This window comes from Zonotrichia leucophrys, chromosome 17 (assembly GCF_028769735.1).
Source record: "Zonotrichia leucophrys gambelii isolate GWCS_2022_RI chromosome 17, RI_Zleu_2.0, whole genome shotgun sequence".
Taxonomy (NCBI): Eukaryota; Metazoa; Chordata; class Aves; order Passeriformes; family Passerellidae; genus Zonotrichia; species Zonotrichia leucophrys.
The window spans coordinates 11,097,913-11,116,284 of NC_088186.1; the positions used below are offsets into that span (position 1 = coordinate 11,097,913).

The 18,372-nt window shown below is 51.2% G+C and overlaps 2 protein-coding genes across 2 annotated transcripts in view; both read left to right on the top strand.

The window, feature by feature from the left end:
* The first annotated feature begins 861 nt into the window (after window positions 1–861).
* On the top strand, window positions 862–6,653 carry AMBP (alpha-1-microglobulin/bikunin precursor). Its single transcript, XM_064727652.1, has 10 exons — window positions 862–1,054; window positions 1,662–1,804; window positions 2,093–2,169; window positions 2,615–2,728; window positions 3,342–3,443; window positions 4,056–4,093; window positions 4,903–4,981; window positions 5,067–5,234; window positions 5,380–5,556; window positions 6,499–6,653. Exons 1-10 carry the CDS (start codon window positions 944–946, stop codon window positions 6,528–6,530), a joined length of 1,041 nt encoding a protein of 346 aa, XP_064583722.1. The 5' UTR covers window positions 862–943; the 3' UTR covers window positions 6,531–6,653.
* Window positions 6,654–7,539: 886 nt separating this feature from the next.
* Window positions 7,540–18,372, top strand: part of RABL6 (RAB, member RAS oncogene family like 6) — a 53,673-nt gene continuing 42,840 nt past the window's right edge. The window contains exons 1-2 of the mRNA XM_064727631.1: window positions 7,540–8,007; window positions 15,211–15,345. Coding sequence (XP_064583701.1) covers window positions 7,878–8,007; window positions 15,211–15,345 — 265 coding nt within the window. The 5' untranslated portion in view covers window positions 7,540–7,877. The remainder of the gene's footprint in view (window positions 8,008–15,210; window positions 15,346–18,372) is intronic.

Genomic DNA, 18,372 nt, shown 5'->3' on the forward strand with positions numbered 1-18,372 from the left:
AGGAGGGCTACCGAAGGCGTCTGTGCCGCGGGTCCGGTCTGACCCGGGGTCCGGGCACACCGGGATGTGGCAAGAAGATGTGTTTGTGGAGATGTCCAGGCTGTCTCTGCCGGCACAGAGCAGGCCCGTGCCCGGGCAGCAGCACCTGCTGGGCCTTATCCAAGAGTCCGTCAGTGACTGCGGGGGAGCGGAGGGTGAAAGTCCGGCTGACTTCTGCCAGTGTGCCGCCAGCTCTGGCCCTTCTCCACAAATATTGGGCCGTGGCCGCCTGGAGAGGGACTCCTGCCCTTTGCTCTGTTTGCAGTTTCCCTCGGGCTGTTTGATTTCTGTTAATCATCCAACGAAGGCAAACACTGCTGGGAAGGACTGAGGATGGCCCAACATTTTCCGCTCCTCCCGGCCCAGGGACCCTCGACTGTGGGTTGGGTCACACCCAGCCGGATCCTGGATGTTGGCCCTCAGCTTGGGACTGCCTGGAAGGGCTTCAAAAGGGGAGCAGGAAACTCAGGATCTGTTCCCTATGGATACTGATTAGATAGCTTGGGCTAAGTGCTGGGCTTCCCTCAGTGCTCTCCTCACCACAGGGTCAAACTGGTCCATCAGGGCTGGGGGCTCTTTGTAGGATGACAGAGCAGGAATATGAATCCCAACATAGACTAGAGGAGAAAGGCAGCTCCTGACCCCATGGTGCCGGAGCAGGTGAGGGTGAGGAGCTCAGCCTGGTGTGGCTGGTAGGGTGCTCCACTCCCTGCACATCCCCAGGGCCGCCGAGGGCAGCGGTGCTCCCCGGGCCGCACACCCCACCTCCCCCGGAACCCCCCCGCACGGTGCCTGGCCCCGCCGGCCCTGGTCTGAAGGTCACAGTGCTGCTCAGTGGGGGCAGCGCAGAGTCCGGGATCCCACTGGAGCGCTCAGGCTCAGCAGCATTCCGAAGCCACCAGCCATGATTTTTTGGGGTCTCCTTTCCCTCCTCCTCCTTGCTGTGGCTCGTGGAACCCCCATCGGAGACCAGGATGAAGATATCCAAGTGCAGGAGAATTTTGAGGCCGAGCGGGTAATGGCAGCTTGTGGTCCCTTAATTCTTGGGGCAAAAGGGATGGGGTAAGCTAGTTTTCATTTTCCTCCAGAAAGAAGGGAAGTAATGGCTATGTCCATGCCAGGCTGTGTGGGACAGGCATTGGCAGTGTGGCACTCCCTGGGTGCCACTCAGGAGGTGCCAGGTTCTGGGGCGGCCCCATCCTGGCAAACCCCAGGCAGGGTGGCTGCAGTCTGAGCAGCAGGGCAGATGAGTCCTGTGGAAAGGCTGTGGTTCAGCATGCCAGGATGCAGGCTGCCTGGGAGATCCCCCTCAATGCGCCCTGTCCCCTGCCAGGCTTCATACAGCCCTGCACGTGTGCCCAGATCTGGGTCTCACTGGTACACATGGGTGGACGACAGCCTGATGCCTCCAGTCCTGCCTCATAGTCAGGGAACCAAGGAAAGTTCTGCTCAGTGCTGATACACTTTCCAAATCCTGCAGCAGCTCTGGCCTCTGCACCCTGCACCATCACCTCCCAGTTTCTCCCTACATCAGGAATATTTGGACTCTGCACAAACCCAGGCGCTGTCCCACCCTGGTGAGGGGGGCTCACGGTGCAGACGTGTCTCCCATCTCCCTGCAGATGTACGGCAAGTGGTTCGACATCGCCATCGGCACGACCTGCAAATGGATGAAGAACTACAAGGAGAAGTTCAGCATGGGCACGCTTGTGCTGGGCCCTGGCCCCAGCACGGACCAGATCAGCACTACCAGCACCAGGCTGAGGTATGGGGCACTGCTGGGAGCACTGCTGGAGGTGCTTGAGCCTCCTCCAAAGCCATCCCACCCAGGGGTGCTCCCTCTCCCAGGGGCTGGGAACACATAGGGGTTACTTGCTCTGCCTGGCATCCAAGCCCTGAGGAGGGGATGGATTGGGTTCAAATACCCAATACCTTGGGCAGCATGATTTCAAGGGTCCTGCACAATGACCTTTGTGCCCCAGACATGATATTTATGCCATAACCAGGGAAAATAATCCTACCAAGTAGCTAATTGTTTTCTTCCTCTCTCCAGGCAAGGTGACTGCACACTAGTCTCAGGGGAGTACCAGAAAACCAGCACCCCTGGAAAATACACCTACTACAACCCCAGTGAGTTGGGGTGAGGCATGCCTGGGAGATGGGGACCAGCTCTGGGGACAGCTGGCAGAGGTGGAACGGGTTCAGAAGAGCAGGGCTCAGAGGCCACTCCACAGTGGAAAGGGCTGTTTGAGCACTGTCCCTGCATAGCCACAGGATGATGAGATGCTGGCAACAGGTCACTCCTGTCCACAGGGTCCCAGGCTGGGGCAGGGACCAGCCACACTTCAGGAGCATTAGTGGCATCTCAGTTGTTTGCAGCTTTTGGTTTCCAATCCCCTCAGCTTAGAGACTGGTGAGCCTAAAGGGACTCATGGTTGTATCTGAGTCTGCTTCCCAAACATCACAGTTTTTTAATTGGATGCCTGATTTCAGCCTCCAGCTTTGGGGCTGTCCTACACTGTTCCATCTCACCGTGAGGGGCAGGAATGACATCTCTTATCTCTGTCTCACTCAGGATGGGATGTGTCTATCCAGTCCTATGTGCTCCGTACCAACTATGACGAATATGCTGTCATTCTGATGAAGAAAAAAAGCAGTTTTGGTCCAAGCACCACCCTGAAGCTGTATGGTATGTCTGGCACTTGAGGGCAAGCAGGCTCTAGGGTGGACCAGCACAGCTCAAAAACACCACCTATAAGGGTCTCTCAGCTCCCTTGTCCTTAAGGGACCTGACCATGGGCTTTGGAAATGGTGGCTTAGACCAGCTCGTCTTTGGCATGGCAGAGGTGGAGTCTCATGGCCCCATGAGAGCCACATCAAGCACTGATGTGAACATCCAAACTAACATGGTCTTTGTGATGAAGGTGGTGATATCTGCTTAGAGGAAACCCAGCCCTGAAGTGGCAGGAGATGCTGTCTTCCATGATTAAGAAATATTAAACCCACTTTGTCCAAGCCCTTGGTCAAGGCTGGTCAGGAACAACGGGCTGCCCAGGGAAGCAGTGACATCACTGTGCCTGGAAGGGTTCAAAAAACATGTAGATGTGGAGCTCAGGGACATGTTTTAGGGTGGACATAGCAATGCTGGGTCAATGGTTGGGTTCAATCTTTGCTTCCCTGATTCTGTGTTGGGAAGGACCAGGAGTCTGGTGTTGCACCTGCCTGCAGCCACCCAAGCTCAGTGGGTGCTTGGGGACTGCACTCCCACACCAACCCTGCTCACAGCCTATTCTCTTTCCCAGGGAGGAGTCCAGAGCTACGGGAGGACCTCATGGAGTCTTTCCATCAGCTGGCTCTGGAGATGGGCATCCCCGAAGACTCCATCTTCATCCTGGCCAACAGAGGTAACTTCCTGTGGGGCATGTGCCTCTCATGCTGCCAGAGCACTCCAGCTGCTCCTTCTGGGTCTGCCAAGCTGGGGACACAGGGGTGGTCAGGAGGGAGGAAGGAGAGACAAATGTTTTGGTAGCATGGAATGAAAAGGAAATAAGGCCATGTGTCAGTCAGAATTCCACCAGAGAAATCAGCTTCCAGAGGGGTCCATGCTAGGCTGTCAGGTCAATGAAACCACACCACTAGGATGAGGGCATGGGACACTGGTGTCTGGTCCCCAGGCTGGGTGCTGCCAGCACCTGGGAGGCTCCTTGCTCAGTCTGGGGTTCAGAAGGGGCTAGCATGGTGGAGGGTGTGTGTGTGGGTGGGGGTGTGTGTGTCTATGTGTGTAGGATTTTGGGGGGACCCAGGGGGAGTGTGGGGATTTCAGGGACACGGGCATTTTAGGATGGTGCCTCTGCAAGTGAGAGGTGGAAAACAGAAAAAGGGGAATAACATTGGGTGGAACAGGGAGGGTGTCCCCTTGCCCAGGGTCCTGCATGTGCACAGTGCTGGACTCACTGAAGTTTGTCAGGACACCTCTCCTCTTACACTCCTCATATTCTCTCCTGCTCCTGGGCCAGGTGAATGTGTTCCTCAAGACACTGAGAATGCTCCCCAGGTGAGTGGGCAAGCTGGGACCTTCTGAAGTGGATCAAGGCCAGAGACATCCCTTCCAAGCCAAACTCACTGGAGATCGGGTGTGCAGGGAGAAGGCTCCATGGGCAGAACATGTTGTTTGGGCAGTGACTCCACTGACCATCCTGCGAGTTGCTCTTCCAGCTCTGCTGACGGGCTTTGCCTGCAAGGATGGGGGTAGGGCAGGTGCAGGCTGCAGAGGGAGGGTCCTGGTGGCCAGGTGAGCCCAAGAGCTTATTTCCAAGTGGGAGACTTTTCCTACTCTGATTTTTTTCAGTGTGAAGGTTGCTGGTGTTTCCTTGCTCCTTGCCTGTCTGTGTGTGTCCCAGACAGCCTGTAGGCCCCTTCTCCAGGGATAGGGGAGCTTAGCACCCACTGGTCCTTCAACTTGCCTCACTCAGCACCTCCCAGTCTCTCAGGGCTGAGTGTTGAAAGATTTTCAAGGGGGAATGGGACTTTCATAGGAGAAAAAACCCAGTCAACTCAAGAGCAGGTAACACATCATTGAGGCACATCCCCAGCATGAGGCACGACTTGGGCACTTTGAGTGTCTTAATCCACAGCCTGGGATTGTGGACCCCACCCTGGAAGAGGACAGGGCTGGGAAGATCATGAGGTGTGGAGGGATCGCAGCCTGCAGACCCAAGATCAGTTACTGGAAATGTGCTGGGAGCACAGGGGAGCGTTGTAGCCTGAGGGGCCCCTGGCACAGCCCACCCTGAGGGCAATGGGGTGGCAGCAGGTCCCACAGGCAGGGACTGACGGCAGCTCTGTGCTTCCTTACTGGTGCAGAGAGCACGGAGAGCAGTCCTACCCCTGGAGGAGGGCTCAGCTGCAGGACCCCTGCCCACATACATTGGCAATAAGGAAGGTAGGTCCCAGGGGAGGAGGCTGCGTGGGGATCCCCCTGGCCTGCCCTCCCATTTGCCTGTGACCCGTGGTGTGCTGGTCTGCAGACTCGTGCCGGCTGAGCCGGGACCCCGGGCCCTGCAGCGGGATGCTCTCCCGCTTCTTCTACAACTCCTCCTCCATGGCCTGTGAAACTTTCCACTACGGAGGCTGCCTGGGCAACGGCAACAACTTCTACTCAGAAAAGGAGTGCCTGCAGGCGTGCCGGATGGAGGGTGAGAGGCCAGGGGCACTGGAGGTGCCTTGGCTGAGGCATCACAAAGGATCTGAGCGTTGCCTCGAATGCCACATGCCTGGCATCCATGTGGGAGGTGTGGGGGTCTCTGGACACCCTGCCTCATGCAGCTCCTGTCCCTGCAGCTGCCTGCAGGCTGCCCATTGTCCGAGGTCCCTGCAAGGCACTGTTGACACGCTGGGCCTTCGATGCAGCCCAGGGCAAGTGCGTCACCTTCATCTATGGGGGCTGCAAGGGCAACGGGAACCAGTTCTACTCAGAGAAGGAGTGCAAGGAGTACTGCGGGGCTCCTCAGCTGGCAGGTACTCTCCTTGGCCCCCACCCCAGGGCAGCAGCCTGCAACATCTCCTGTCCTGCACTGGGGCTGCCTGGGGACAGGGCTGTCCTGGCTCTGGATGGGTCTGTCCTCACTCTGGATGGGCCTAGGACGCATTTGCTGTGGGTTAAGGATCAGTCTGGCTCTGGAATGGGTCTGAATTGGTATTGTGCTCTGCCTGGGATGGGTCATTCTGGGTCATTCTGGGTCAGGATGGACCAGGATGGGTGTATCCTTGGGCTGTGATGGGTTTGTCATGGGTCGGTGATGGGTGTGGGATGGTTTTGTGCTGTGCCTGGGAGGGATCTGTCCTGGGTAGGGAATATGGCCATTAGCCCACAGACAGTACGGCAGAGCAGGGCTGGGCAAGCTGCAGACATGCTGAGGCCATGACTGAACTTCAGTGTGGTCTTGATGAGAGGAGGAACATCCCCAAGCAGGTTGGGGTGCAGTGGGGAGCAGTGGAGGTGACAGCCTCGGGCTGAAAGACTTGGTGGTGCAGGAACCCTGATACCAACTAAGGACCAAGCCAGGGTCCCTGTCAGGGGTGTGATATCTGCCAGGCTCCCCAGCTCCAGCCACTGCAGGGGTTTCTGTACTGAACCGCCTTGGGAGACACAACAGGCACCACCTCTCCCTCAGGGGAAATGATGACAAGTTTGTCAGGAGTCTGGCAGAGAAAATCATCCTGCAGAGAGGGGTGACCGGGTGTCTTCCACCTTGTCCAGCCCTGGGCATGCCTGCTTCAGGAGGGCAGGAGCTGGGGCTTTTGCCTGACCCCATGGGTGGGAGATGGAGCCTGTCTTAGGGCAAAACCCATCTTTTATAATCCCTGCCAGCAATATAAAGTACATCAATGCCACCATGGCACATGGTGGGACACAAAGTGCAGGACAGCCCATCACCTGCTGCGTCCCTCCACTTGCAGAGGACGAGGAGTTCCTGCAGCTCTCCAACTGATGCAGGCAGAGGATGAAGAGCCGGCATCCAGCCCCAGGGTCCTGCAGGACAATGCTGACAGCTGGGGTGGCCCAGCAGATTGCAAATGTCTCTCCAGCAGTAAATGTCCCTCATGTGACCAAAGAGCGCAGTGTCAATCCTCAGGCTGGTGGGGAGCAGGATGAGGGGCACAGGAGGGGCAGGGGATGCTGTGGGGTCCTCTCTGGCCTTCCTGGTGGGTGTCCCCACCTCTGTGGGGTTATGGGGTTTTCCCCACTGAGGCTCTGGCCTGCTTCAGGCCATTGCCCTCTGCCCACACATGGCCGGGGGGCACCGAGAGGCCCAGGGGTCCGGCTGGATTGGGTTCACCAGGACCCCCATTTGCCAGGAGATGGGGTTGGGCTGCGGCAAGGGGACAGCGAGGGAGGGTAAAAGCGTCTGCTCCTCCCTAAAGGTGAATGACTGCAGCTGGCTCGGGGTCACGGTGGGACTGGGGAGACCCGTGTGGTGGGCACGGCCGAGATGGGGGGCACGGCGGATGGGGCAACCACGAGGGTGTTATATGGGGTTTGCAGCATGGGACTACGGGGTGTCAGAGAGGACCCTGAGGGTCGCGGGACAGTTACGGGGTTACAAGGGTCACGGGAAAATGGGGCTGGCATAAAAGCGGAGGACACGGGTTACGACAGTCCCAGGGGGCACAGGGGTCCCAGGAAGGGATCAGAGGTGTTCTGGGGGTAGTCCCAGGGATGCTGCAGTGGCCTCGTGAGGGGTTATGGGGGTCACGGGTGGGGGGGCTATGAATCTGCCAAGAGGGGATCGCCAGACTCTTGGGGGGCTGTGGGGGTCCCAGGAGGGCACAGCCGGGGTTATGTGGGTCACACTGGAGGGTCTCGGGCATGTTGGGCTGCACTCGGCCTTCGAGGGGGTCACGGGGGGGTTCCCAGGGATCGCGGCGGCGACCGCGCTCCGCGCCCTTCTGTCCTCCGCCGGCCGCCGTACCCGCGCCGCGCGTGCCCCGGCCTCCCGCGGTGAGGCGGAAGAGCCAAGATGGCGGCGGCGGGAGCCCCGCGCCGCCCCCGCTTCCGACGCCCGGCTCCCGGCCCCAGCCCCCGGTTGGGCTGAGCGGCCCGGCCCCACCGCCCCGTGCCGGACCCCGGCACCGGTTCCACCGCCCCGCGCCGGGACATGCCCCGATAGTGCCTCCCCTCCGCCGGCGCAGTTTCCTCCTGCCGGGCCGGGCCCGCACACCTCCGCCCCGCATGGCCGGGCCGGCCCCGCCGCAGCCCTGAGCCGCCCCGTGCCTCCGCCCGGCCCCTGAGCCCGCGCTCGGCCCGTTCCCCGCGGTGCAGCTGTGGGACCGCGAAGATGTTCTCGGCCCTGAAGAAGCTGGTGGGCTCGGACCAGGCTGCGGTCCGCGACAAAAACATCCCCGCGGGGCTGCAGTCCATGAACCAGGCGCTGCAGAGGAGGTTCGCCAAGGGAGTGCAGTATAACAGTGAGTCGGAGCGCCGGGCCGGGGAGGCTGCTCCAGCCGGGAGGGAGGCGGGCGGCTCGGCCCGGTGCCCCGTAGCGTGCCCGGGCTGGGAGTGTGTGGGCTTTCTTTGTGCTTTTATCCGTATTCGCTCAAAGCCAAGTTTGGAATTAAATGTTGGAGGTCACTGGAGGAGTGAGAGATGGAAAACTTTTGTCTTTCGGTGCAGGACTCGGGACCCGCGGTGCAGCAGCGTCCCTGAGCGCTGCCTGCCGGCTGTGGCCCAAGAGAGAGTGCCTGGTACATCAGTTTGTGTCAGTTCGAGCATCGAGAGGGTAACTCCCCTGAGTGCGTGGGTGATTTTCCCTGCAGCGCAGGATAATGGTGCTTGCAATTAAGCTGTAGTGGTTGTACGATAAGAGTCTATTGAAAAGCTCAGCCCTGTCAGGCTTTGGTAAAAGGTGGACAGTAAATACCTCTGTGTGCCCTTGGGACGTCATTTCATCCTAACTGTCTTTTCTGCAACTCATACATTTGCTCTTTTATTAAGGAACGGTTTCAGAATTCTTTTTCTCTCAGTGTTGAGGCTTAGAGCTGCATTTTTCCCTTGGAGCTCAGTAAAGGTGATTTCTAATAGTGTTTCAGGAGGGCACTGCAAGTATGTGAAATACTTCCCAAAGTGACAATTGTGAGATAGGGACAGCAGTTATGTCATTCCTGCTGAAAATAGAACTGGTTCCAGAGAGCGCTGTGAGTACCAGCTCGTCTGTGCAGATCCAGGCAGGCAGGGAAGGCAGATTGCAGAAGGCTGAGAGATTGGCAGGTGGGAAAAAGACTGATTTGTGAATGTGGCACTGGATAATTTCTGTGAAGGCACACGTGTTGGAGGAATAGAGCTGCTGTTGGATCTCAGTCTGAAACAGAATGTGATGGAGAAGTTACACTTTGTGTTCTGGGGTGTTTTTCTCTTTGTTTAATATTATGGCTGTGCTTTGGGACTGAGGTTTCAAAATGCTCTGTTTTACTAGAGAGAGCATTTGGTGCCTTTATCCCTAGCACACCTGAAGATATGCCAGTGCTGTTTAATTTATAAAATTAGTGTCTTAGCAAGCAATCCTGAGTGTGAAAAGTAGAAGTGTGATTATTGAGACTGGGTTTCCAGTGAAAGCTGGAGGTGAGGATGAAGGAACACAGCCTTGAAACACAGCTCTGCATCCTTAAACACCTGCAGGAGATCTGCTGCTCTCAGGCTGTGGGTTTGTGCAGAGGCTTCATGTGGCCACAGCCCAGAGGACCTGCGTGCTGCATGGGCAGCTGAGTGCCAGAGATCAGGTAGCTAATACCAGCTTGTGAATTATGTAAGAGCCAGGAGCTGCCTTCTCAGACAGGGCAGGTTTGTGCTGCAGATGGAAGGGATCAGCTGCATCCTGCTGGCACAGGATGGACCAGCTCTGCTCCGGGGTGACTGCATCGTGCCAGAGCTGTGCATGGGCACCTGCCTGCCGTTTGTGGAAGGCCAAAAATGCTAACTGCAGTTTCACTGCTTTTTGTCTCATTAGTGAAAGGCCTCAGGAAAGATGGTTGGTTTGTGCTCTGGCTTACCAGGATTTGTGTTCTAGTTACTGCTTTATAGCTGAAAACTGCAGCTTTCTGTCACTGCCTTAAGGCAAGCTTTCCAATCTCCATAGTAACTCTTCCCAGCATCACTGTTATATAATATTTACAGGAGATGCAGGCTGGCTTGTGAAAGGCTTCTGGGTACCCCCTATAGCCATAGCAGTGGGAGATGGAGCATTCCAGCATGGTGAGGTGGTCTCAGTTGAAGGTGGGCTGTGAAGGAATGTCATTACAAGGGCCATTGCTCAGGAGAGGCAGAACTGCAAATCCTGTGCATTGCCAATTCTCCTTTCTTGGCAAATTCCTGACATTCAGCAGAGGAGTGCAGGATGTGGTTTGGAGCCACTGTTAGCACACAAAGATCTTTACAACTCTTCTGTTTCCCTGAAACTGCCTGAAAACTAAACCAAAGGGTGCTGTGATTTGTGTTACAGAAATGTTTCTTTGCTGCATCAGACCGCTACAGATCCTGAATGAAGCCTGCTTGCTTCCCAGAAATATACTTAGTATGCTGAGAATATATTGGATTGTTCACTGATACAGCAGGCTGGGACACGGGCCTTGTACCTGGCCCTGGGTGCCTCCCTGGGCTCAGAGCAGCCCTGCAGCTCTCAGGTGCATTTTCTAACAGATAGCCCCATGTTTGAGGTGATGCCGAGGGCTGGGAGGTGTTTTAATGGCACTGATAGTTACAGACCCTAGGTAGAACAGAGCACTAAGTTGAACCTGAATGATTTGTTTTGATGATCCCTCTCCTACACAGTCAGCTTTTCAAAAGAAAGAGCACTGTGGGCTGGGAAGGTTTAGATTTTTAATGAAATTATGAGTGCAGAGACCAGTACCAGCCTTTGGCAGCAATCCTGTCCTTTGCTTGGGACATCCTATTGAAAAACAGAAGCATTTCCATACTGCACTCCAGCACACACACATACTGTACCCTCTGCATGGAGCTGCTGTGGTTCACATCAGTTAGCACCAGAGTTCCCTGAGCACTCAGCAAACACAGAGCTGAAAATGCCACGGGTCTCTGCCATGAGTGTCATGGCTGGAATCTTCATAGGAGATCATGATTCCAGGGCTGGGGAGCCAGTCTTTGTGAAAGCTTGCTCTTGTTTTCCTGCTTGGGCTACCCTGGATCAGGTGTGCTGCCTGGCTCCTCCAAGGGCTGTGCTGGCCCTGGTAGGGAGCGTGGCAAGAGCAAGTAAGAGGAAGTGGCTCTCACGCCTTTGGCAGCACTGCTTGTTTCAACAAATTACAGAAGCAATTGCAGAACTTAGTTTTGAGCACCAGAGTGCTCAAATGTGACCATTTATATAAGGCAGTGATGGGCAAACAATGATCCTGGGATTTGCTGATCAGGGACAGGAGTGAAAGGCGTGGAGGTGCTAAATGTTAATCCATTCTGTTCCCCAGACATGGAACCTTTGCTCTGGGCTTTACACACTGCATCCAGTGTGTCACTTGACAAACCCCACTGCTGTGTGTGTGCTTGGAGCACAGGCTGTCACCAGTGCTGGCATACCAAAGGCAGTAGCTCCAAGAATTCGCCCCCACTCCCTCTCCTCATTATTTTTTATTAATTTTTTCTGTCTAACATATTCCTCAAAAGACAAAGCTTAATTAATACCATGTACCTTTTTAGTAAGCATTATAGTCCTTACTTCTTTTGTGTTACTTGGGAGTTGTAGTTCCCAGACTCATTGTTAGGTATTTTCATTCAGCACAACTCCCAAAAGGAAGGCTTCTCCTCTTCCTGCCACTTCCCACCTTGTCTTATTTTCTCCTGTGGCTGACACAGGTGTTTGTGCAGCTCCTGCCAGCCCTGCTTTGTCTGGCCTGTACCTATGGGAACTGTGCTTGGGGGGGTTCTGCAGAGCAGGTGGTGCTGCTTTTGGCAGCAGAGCAAGCTCCAAGCATTTCAGTTGAAATCCCAAAGACCTTAATGAAGGTAAGGTTATGACCCTCTCCATGGGGTTATTAGTTTTGGGATCTTTGCTGCAGAGTCCTGGAGTAATGTGGGCAAAGCTGGGAATTCTGATTTCTAGCTCTGAGTTGGTCTCAGACCTTTTCTCTGGGCCTGTATCGTCACTGCTCTGGAGAATGGAAATCCCTCTGATTTTCCTGATGCAATGACTATATGAATAAAGTGATTTGTTTAACTTTTTCCTTGTCTCTTTTTTTTTCTCATCCCTACCCTTTTCCCCACAGATAATTCTTCTGTCTTTGCTGCAAACCTCTCTCTGTTTGCAGTAAGTACTGATTTAACTTCAAATCAAAATAAGGCAACAGTTTTACTTGATAGAATTAACCTTGCCTTATATTTATTGTTCCTCTTTCCACACTCAGTCACAGCCCAGGCCTATGATGCCCCAGCCTGACTTTGCCTGGAAGCTCATTCAGACCTTCCTGCCTTGCAGGTGCCTGTCACTGAGCACACCTGCCCCAGCCAAAGTCTCACATACAGACTTTGCTTTGCCAAAACCAATTTGTGTCACCTGCCTTCTTCCTGTTCTGTTTTTAAAGACTTTTTTTTTTCTTCAGGAAAAGAGTCAGTGAGAACTTGTACACTATGTAAGAGAAGAGAGATTCTAATGGAGAGTGCTTGGAGCTGCTCAGACTGAATGTGTGGTGCCACAAGCACCTGGCACTGATCTAAATGTGAGCTGATTAGGTCTGGGGGGGATTCCTTTGCACTCCAACCGTGCCTTCCATACACTGCTCATTCAGCTGGGCATGGAGCTAGAGAAGACAACTGAAAATGGATAATTTCAAGGTTATTTCTCAGCCAGTTCAGTTTCTTGATCCAGCTCCATGTTTAAGTGCATAAAAAGTGGTGTGGGCATGAAGTAAGACTGTCCCTTCTGGGGAGAGGTCACAACCTCATCATCTAATAGTGATCCTGAAAGTGCACCTTGAGAGCAGCCTGGCTATTTAAAGAAAGGTCTATTTCTCCCTTTAAACTCACTTTTAGTATCTCATGCTGGATTCCAGGGCAGGGCAGGGATATGAATTTGAACGTTTTAGGGCAGGCAGTGAGAGCTTGGAAAGGTTTGGGTTTGAAAGGGGACAAACAGAGTCTCATTCTGCCTATGCCATGGATTGGCTTCATGATTCCAAAAAGTCAAAGGGTTGTTCTACTGCTTGTTTTTCCCATCTGTAAGTAGGAAACAACCACTCACAAAGTGACCAGAAATGCAGGAACTGGTTTGTTGTGTCTGCAGAGATGCTGTGGGACCTTTAAGTGAAGTCAGCCTATAAATACTGTGTTCATTTTTTGCCTTTATTCTCCTGGTGTGGTAAGTTATTTTGAAAAAGAATAAACAGCTCTAAAAAAGAATAAACCTCTGTGTACTACAAAAAAAAAAAAGAAAAAAGCACAGTGGAACTGTTGCAATGGCAGAATTCATCCACAGACTTTGTGTGCTTTATCTTCAAGTTGACCTCTTCAGTTCTTCTCTGAAACGACTGCAGCAGCTCCTGAGCTGCAGCAGAAGGCAGTCTTCTGTCTCAGATCTCCTTGCCCAAATGATGATGATTAACCTAATGCTAATCACCTGACTGCCATTACATGCGTCTGAGGTGGCCCATTTTCCAGGGGATCATAGGTCCAAATCTAAAGAATAAACATTCAGTTTTATTCAGCTGAATAAAAATTCAGCTTATGTTTTCCAGTAGCCATGTAGTTGCCAGTAAAAACAAAGATGGTATTGAAAAAGAAAAAAATCCACAATGTAACAGAAAATTTAGAAAATAAAAGGCAGTGTTTTCAGAAAGAGCAAGATAATGTTTGAATTGACTCTGGAAAGTTCATTATATTAATTGCTACAATTTATGATATTTTGAACACTTGCTTTCCTTGGAAGAGTTTGAAAGGGTTTCTGCCTAAACTGAAGCAGGCAACACAAGGGCCTGGTGACAGGAGGTTGTAGCCAGGTGAGCATCAGCCTCCTCTACCAAGTAACAGAAGGGGAAACAGCCTAAACTTGTGCATGGGGTGGTTTAGATCGGCTATTGGGGAAAATTTGTTTGCAGAAAGGGCTGTCCAGCCATGGCTGCTCAGGGCAGTGGTGGAGTCCCCATCCCTGGAGGGATTTAAAAACCATGTGGATGTGGCACCTGGGGACATGGTTTATTGGTGGCCTTGGTAGTGCTGAGGGAATGTTGGAATAGTTGATCTTAAAGGTCTTTTTCATTCTAAATCATTCTGTGATTGTTCTCTCAAGGCATGAGAAGTGTTTAAGGAGAAAGGGAATTACAGGAGGTAATGGAAGGAAGAGCCTGTCCTAAAAGGACAGCAACGGAATAGGATATGATAAAGTACAGTAAGGGCCAGGGAGAGGCAGAGAAGGCAGGAGGATGGGAGATTGTTGCAAATGGGTGATTTAGATCACCTAAAGAATGAGCAGCAGCCCTACAAGCAAAAGTGGTGTAGGTATGATATTGTTCAAGTGCAACTTGACAGATGTCAATGGCAGTGTTCACTCTGTTACTGACCACATGCATGAAACACCCTGAGGAGAATCGACTTGGAATTGAGGTGGAATGAGTTACACAGAGACCCTCCTGTTGAGTTACGAGGCTTAGAGGGGACCCCCTTTTCCAAACTCCTGATGGAGCTTGGGTGCTTCTGGGTCCAATCTTAGTCTCAGACTTGGCCTTGGACACTTTATGTCTAATGGACTTATCTATACAGAGTTGATAATAATTAATACTGAGTATCAATTTCATTAGTATTAATGCCACATGCCAGCAGTTCCTTACTAAGGATCTGTTGGGCAAGGAGGGATCTCTTATTCCCAGGTACAGGACTTCAGACCCAGAGGGGTGTTCCAGTTGAAGGGGAGACTCACAGGCAGAGTGTCCAGCCACAGTTCAGAAAGAGCTCAGATTAGACTCCTGATCTGTCGGGGCTAAAAGGTCTCTGCCTCAAGGAGAAGCTTAAGAGATGTCCCAGCCCCAGGGGAGGTCCCCACCATGCAGCCACACTGCTGGGCACAGACAGCTCAAGGGAGGCTCATCCCGTCTGTCATATTGGTGGCATAATGTGGAGGCTCATAGTCTGACTGCATTCAGTGGGAAGGGTGTGCAGGGGACTCCTTGTATACCCACATCTTTCTTTTTTCCTTGATGAACGGCTTTTGGAAAAGCCAGCTGGTATTCTTGTGTTAATCCATGGTTGGTGTGGTGTTCCAATCTCATGTCCCCCAGTGCTGGCTGTGTCACTGCTCCTCTCTGCCTTTCCTAGAGGAATTCTTGGTCCAGCCATGGCTCAGCCCTTTGCTTCCTTTAAAGCCTGAACCAAACTGATACTGGTTTGCTTGAGGGATCAAGTGTGTCCATCAAAGAGCAGAGGCTCAGCTGGCTGGAGTTGTGCAGATTCTGAAGATTCAAGCTTGCTGTTGGTTTGTTCTGCTGAGCTGGTATGAGTTGCTGAATAAACAGTGATTTAAATGACTGAGGCTCATGTTTTCTAATGAACCCCATCGTGCCTGTGTAGTATGGGAGGACTAATTACATCTGAATAATGCCTGCAAAAAGTTAGCATGCTTTTCACAGCATTCCTCAAGTGGTGTTTAATCACTTTATTTGTCTGCTTGCTCTTTTCTCTAGTGAAAATTGTCATCCGGGGGGACAGGAACACTGGAAAAACCACACTCTGGCACCGACTGCAGGGAAAGAAATTTATTGAGGAATATATTCCAACTCAGGAGATCCAAGTCACCAGCATCCACTGGAATTACAAAAGTAAGATGGAAGAGGGTGGAAGGAGTGACAGTCATGGGACAGTGCCTTGGGGGAGGAAATTCCACTGCAGCTTCATTTGCTTTTTTCTTCTCTGTCAGCTTGGGAAACAAAATGGTCTCTCTTCAGGCTTTTTAATTTATTATTCATAGTTTCTCAGTCATGTTTTTAATTTTGTCAGACACTCTATGTTATAAGTGCTAAAGAATATGTCTGTGGAAGCCACAATTTAAGGGAAGTGTTTAATAGGTCGTCTGAAGCATTTGAAAAATTTGTAATATGCGTGACATGTTAATGAGGAGGGGTTGTTGTGTAAATGTGTCACTGAGGCCACTGTGCTTTGGGTGTTACTGTATTGCCTAGAAGCAGATACATGGTGCAAACTGGATTTCCCTGATGAAAATATAAAGAGATTCTGGTGATTGGGGAGGATTTAAAAAATTATTGTAGTACTGTTAGCTCTAGGCTGGCTTACTGAAGCACAGAAGTGGCAGTGCCTTTTTTAAGTTCTTGCTGCAGTGTGGTTTTCATTTTTATTTTACTGGTTGCAAGTGGCTTTGAAAGCCCTACATCCCACCTGGAAAAGGCACTGCAGGCACTGAAGTTGTGTAAGGTTGTGATTCAACAGTGCATTAAGTCCAGTTTTCAGGTTGCTGATCAAGAATTCCACAGCCTCGTGGGATCAACTCCTGATTCAGTATGAAAGTGCTTTAAAAGAATGAGCATGCTGTACAGAAAGGGTCAGCAGTTGTTTGTTATTATCATCATTATCAGACATTGTCCATCTGCCTCACTCTGATCTTCTGTTGAATCAGGTACTGCCCAGCTCCTCCCAGCTGGGAGAACACCTTGTGCAGTGGGGTGAGCACCAAACTGAGTGCTGTGTCTAACTCACCACCAAATTGGAATTGCCAGGTGATACCATGATGCCCAGGTCTCGTGATAATGTTCACAAAGGCACAGGATGTGCTGGGGTCACACAGAGGTGTTTCCCATCTGCAGCCAAACCTCTTGTATGGTGTATGTGTGCTGTGGCTTGCTTCCCCTCACTCCTCTTCCTTCCTCTCAGATGTGAGCACATCAGTTACTGAGGAATGAACACAGAGCTTACAAGTTGGCTGGTGAAAACTATCTCCAAAATCAAATTTGAATGCTTCAGCCTAAACAGACTTAGATCAGAGTAAGAAATAAAATCCCTGTTTCCTAGATACTCAAGTGTAAAGAATGCACTGAGTGTTGATTGTGGCTTTCAGCGGTATCACACGTTAAAGCATCAGGGTTGGGTTTCTTCTCTGATAGGTGCAGGTAACACAACACTTGTGTTGGATACAGTCTGGGAGGCTGGCATTTATTTTAGGAGGCTTATTCATATCTAACTGTGTCCATAAACAAGTACAAAATGTGTGCATGCAAAAAGGTGTTTGGAGGAAGATCCAGTCATCTCACCTGTGTCTGCATTTCTTTTCCCTGAGCTAAGGCTCCAACACTGCTTTGTCAACACTGATGCAATCCTGGGATAGAAAACACCTGCACCTGAGGCTGGCTTTGCTGTGTGCTGTGACCCACAGGTGTATAGGTTATTTCTTGGGCCCACTTCCACCCCAGGTGTGTTGTGTTTCTGTAGAGCTCACCAGCCAGAGCTGACAGCAGTGTGTACAGATGCTGATGGACTTTTCTCAAGGTTAAGTGTTGCTGACCTTGTAAAACTACTTGAAAAAAAAAGCTGTACCTGAAACTGTGCCTTTCATTTGTGTTTCTTTTACAATATGTAAAAGAAACACCCTGTTTCTTTTACACATTGTAAAACATTGTACTATTGTCTTAGTAATAATTTCCAATCATTTAGGACATTTTCCATTGACTTTCCTTAAAACATTTCAAAAAGTAACCCCCATTTAAAAGACATTGTGAAGTCTGTTTCCTGCTGTGAGAAGTTTCCATCCAAAACTGGTGATATGGACCCTCAGAGTACTTGTTTCAGGTCTAAATCCTGCCCTGTTCGCCATGTTAATCTGTAGAGGAAAAATAAAGTTTGTTTTTCCTATGTTCATGCTCTCAGGCTACCTTGAATAAACATTATGAGGTAGTTGATGGCAAATATTTACAGAGGTTAATTAAATTGCTGACAAATATTGAAGGATTCTTACATTGCCTGGTCTTAGAAGAATTCCATTTTAGATGCAAAATGTAGGACCTTCAGAAATTTTATACTGTAGGAATTAATAAAAATAGCAGAATCTGAGTTACTTCTTATTCAGAATGAACAAAGTTGCTTTTCTGTGCCAGTTGTAATGGGTATTTGTAATTTTTGTGTCCAAGTAGGGAGTTACCATTCCTGGCCCTAAGGAACACTTTTTTGAATTATACTGGTCACCAGGTTTTTCTCTGTTTGGCAGCCTGAGAAAGGGAGTTTGAAATAAAAATTGACAAACAGTTGTACTGAGATCCTTCAAAGGCCTGAGGATGGGAATGGGGGCTGGCAGAGTTGCTATGCACTGTGGGATCTGTGATCCAGAGCACAGGAAGTGAATCCTGTAATTGAATGAGGGTAAAAAATGTCTGAGGGCCTGTGAGCTCCTACTGATGAACCCACCTACAATGGGTTCTTAGTTTTAAATGAGCTTTCTTGCAGTTGGAGCCTTTTCATGTCTCCATCATTTTGCTGGAAAGCAGTGCTCAGTGTGCCACTGGCCGGAGAGTATCTGGTCAAACAGCAGCTCAGGACAGGTCTTTGGAGTGCTTTGATCTGTGGTTTGTGCTAATCCAAGTTAGGGAGTTGAAAGGATAAATTGACATTCTTTTTGCTGCCACAGAGCTCCTTCAGGTGAGATGCTGCTGGGTGTGAGTCACACCAAAGCCAGTGAAGCAGCACTAAAGCAATTATCCTCTTGCATGATCAGGATAATCAGGAATGACACTAGTATTGAAAGGGGAGAACTTCCTGGTTGTGAGCTAGCAGGAAAAATGTGGAAATATGTGTTCCCTGGGTGTTGTGCAGTCGTTTTCTTTAAGAAACCCTCAGCCAGAAGG

Bases quoted from the DNA above. Each gene is read 5' to 3' on its own strand.
- AMBP (XM_064727652.1), top strand. From the start codon at position 944: ATGATTTTTTGGGGTCTCCTTTCCCTCCTCCTCCTTGCTGTGGCTCGT. The intron at 1,805-2,092 runs GTATGGGGCACT...TCCTCTCTCCAG, and splicing joins ACTACCAGCACCAGGCTGAG to GCAAGGTGACTGCACACTAG. The intron at 2,729-3,341 runs GTATGTCTGGCA...TCTCTTTCCCAG, and splicing joins CACCACCCTGAAGCTGTATG to GGAGGAGTCCAGAGCTACGG.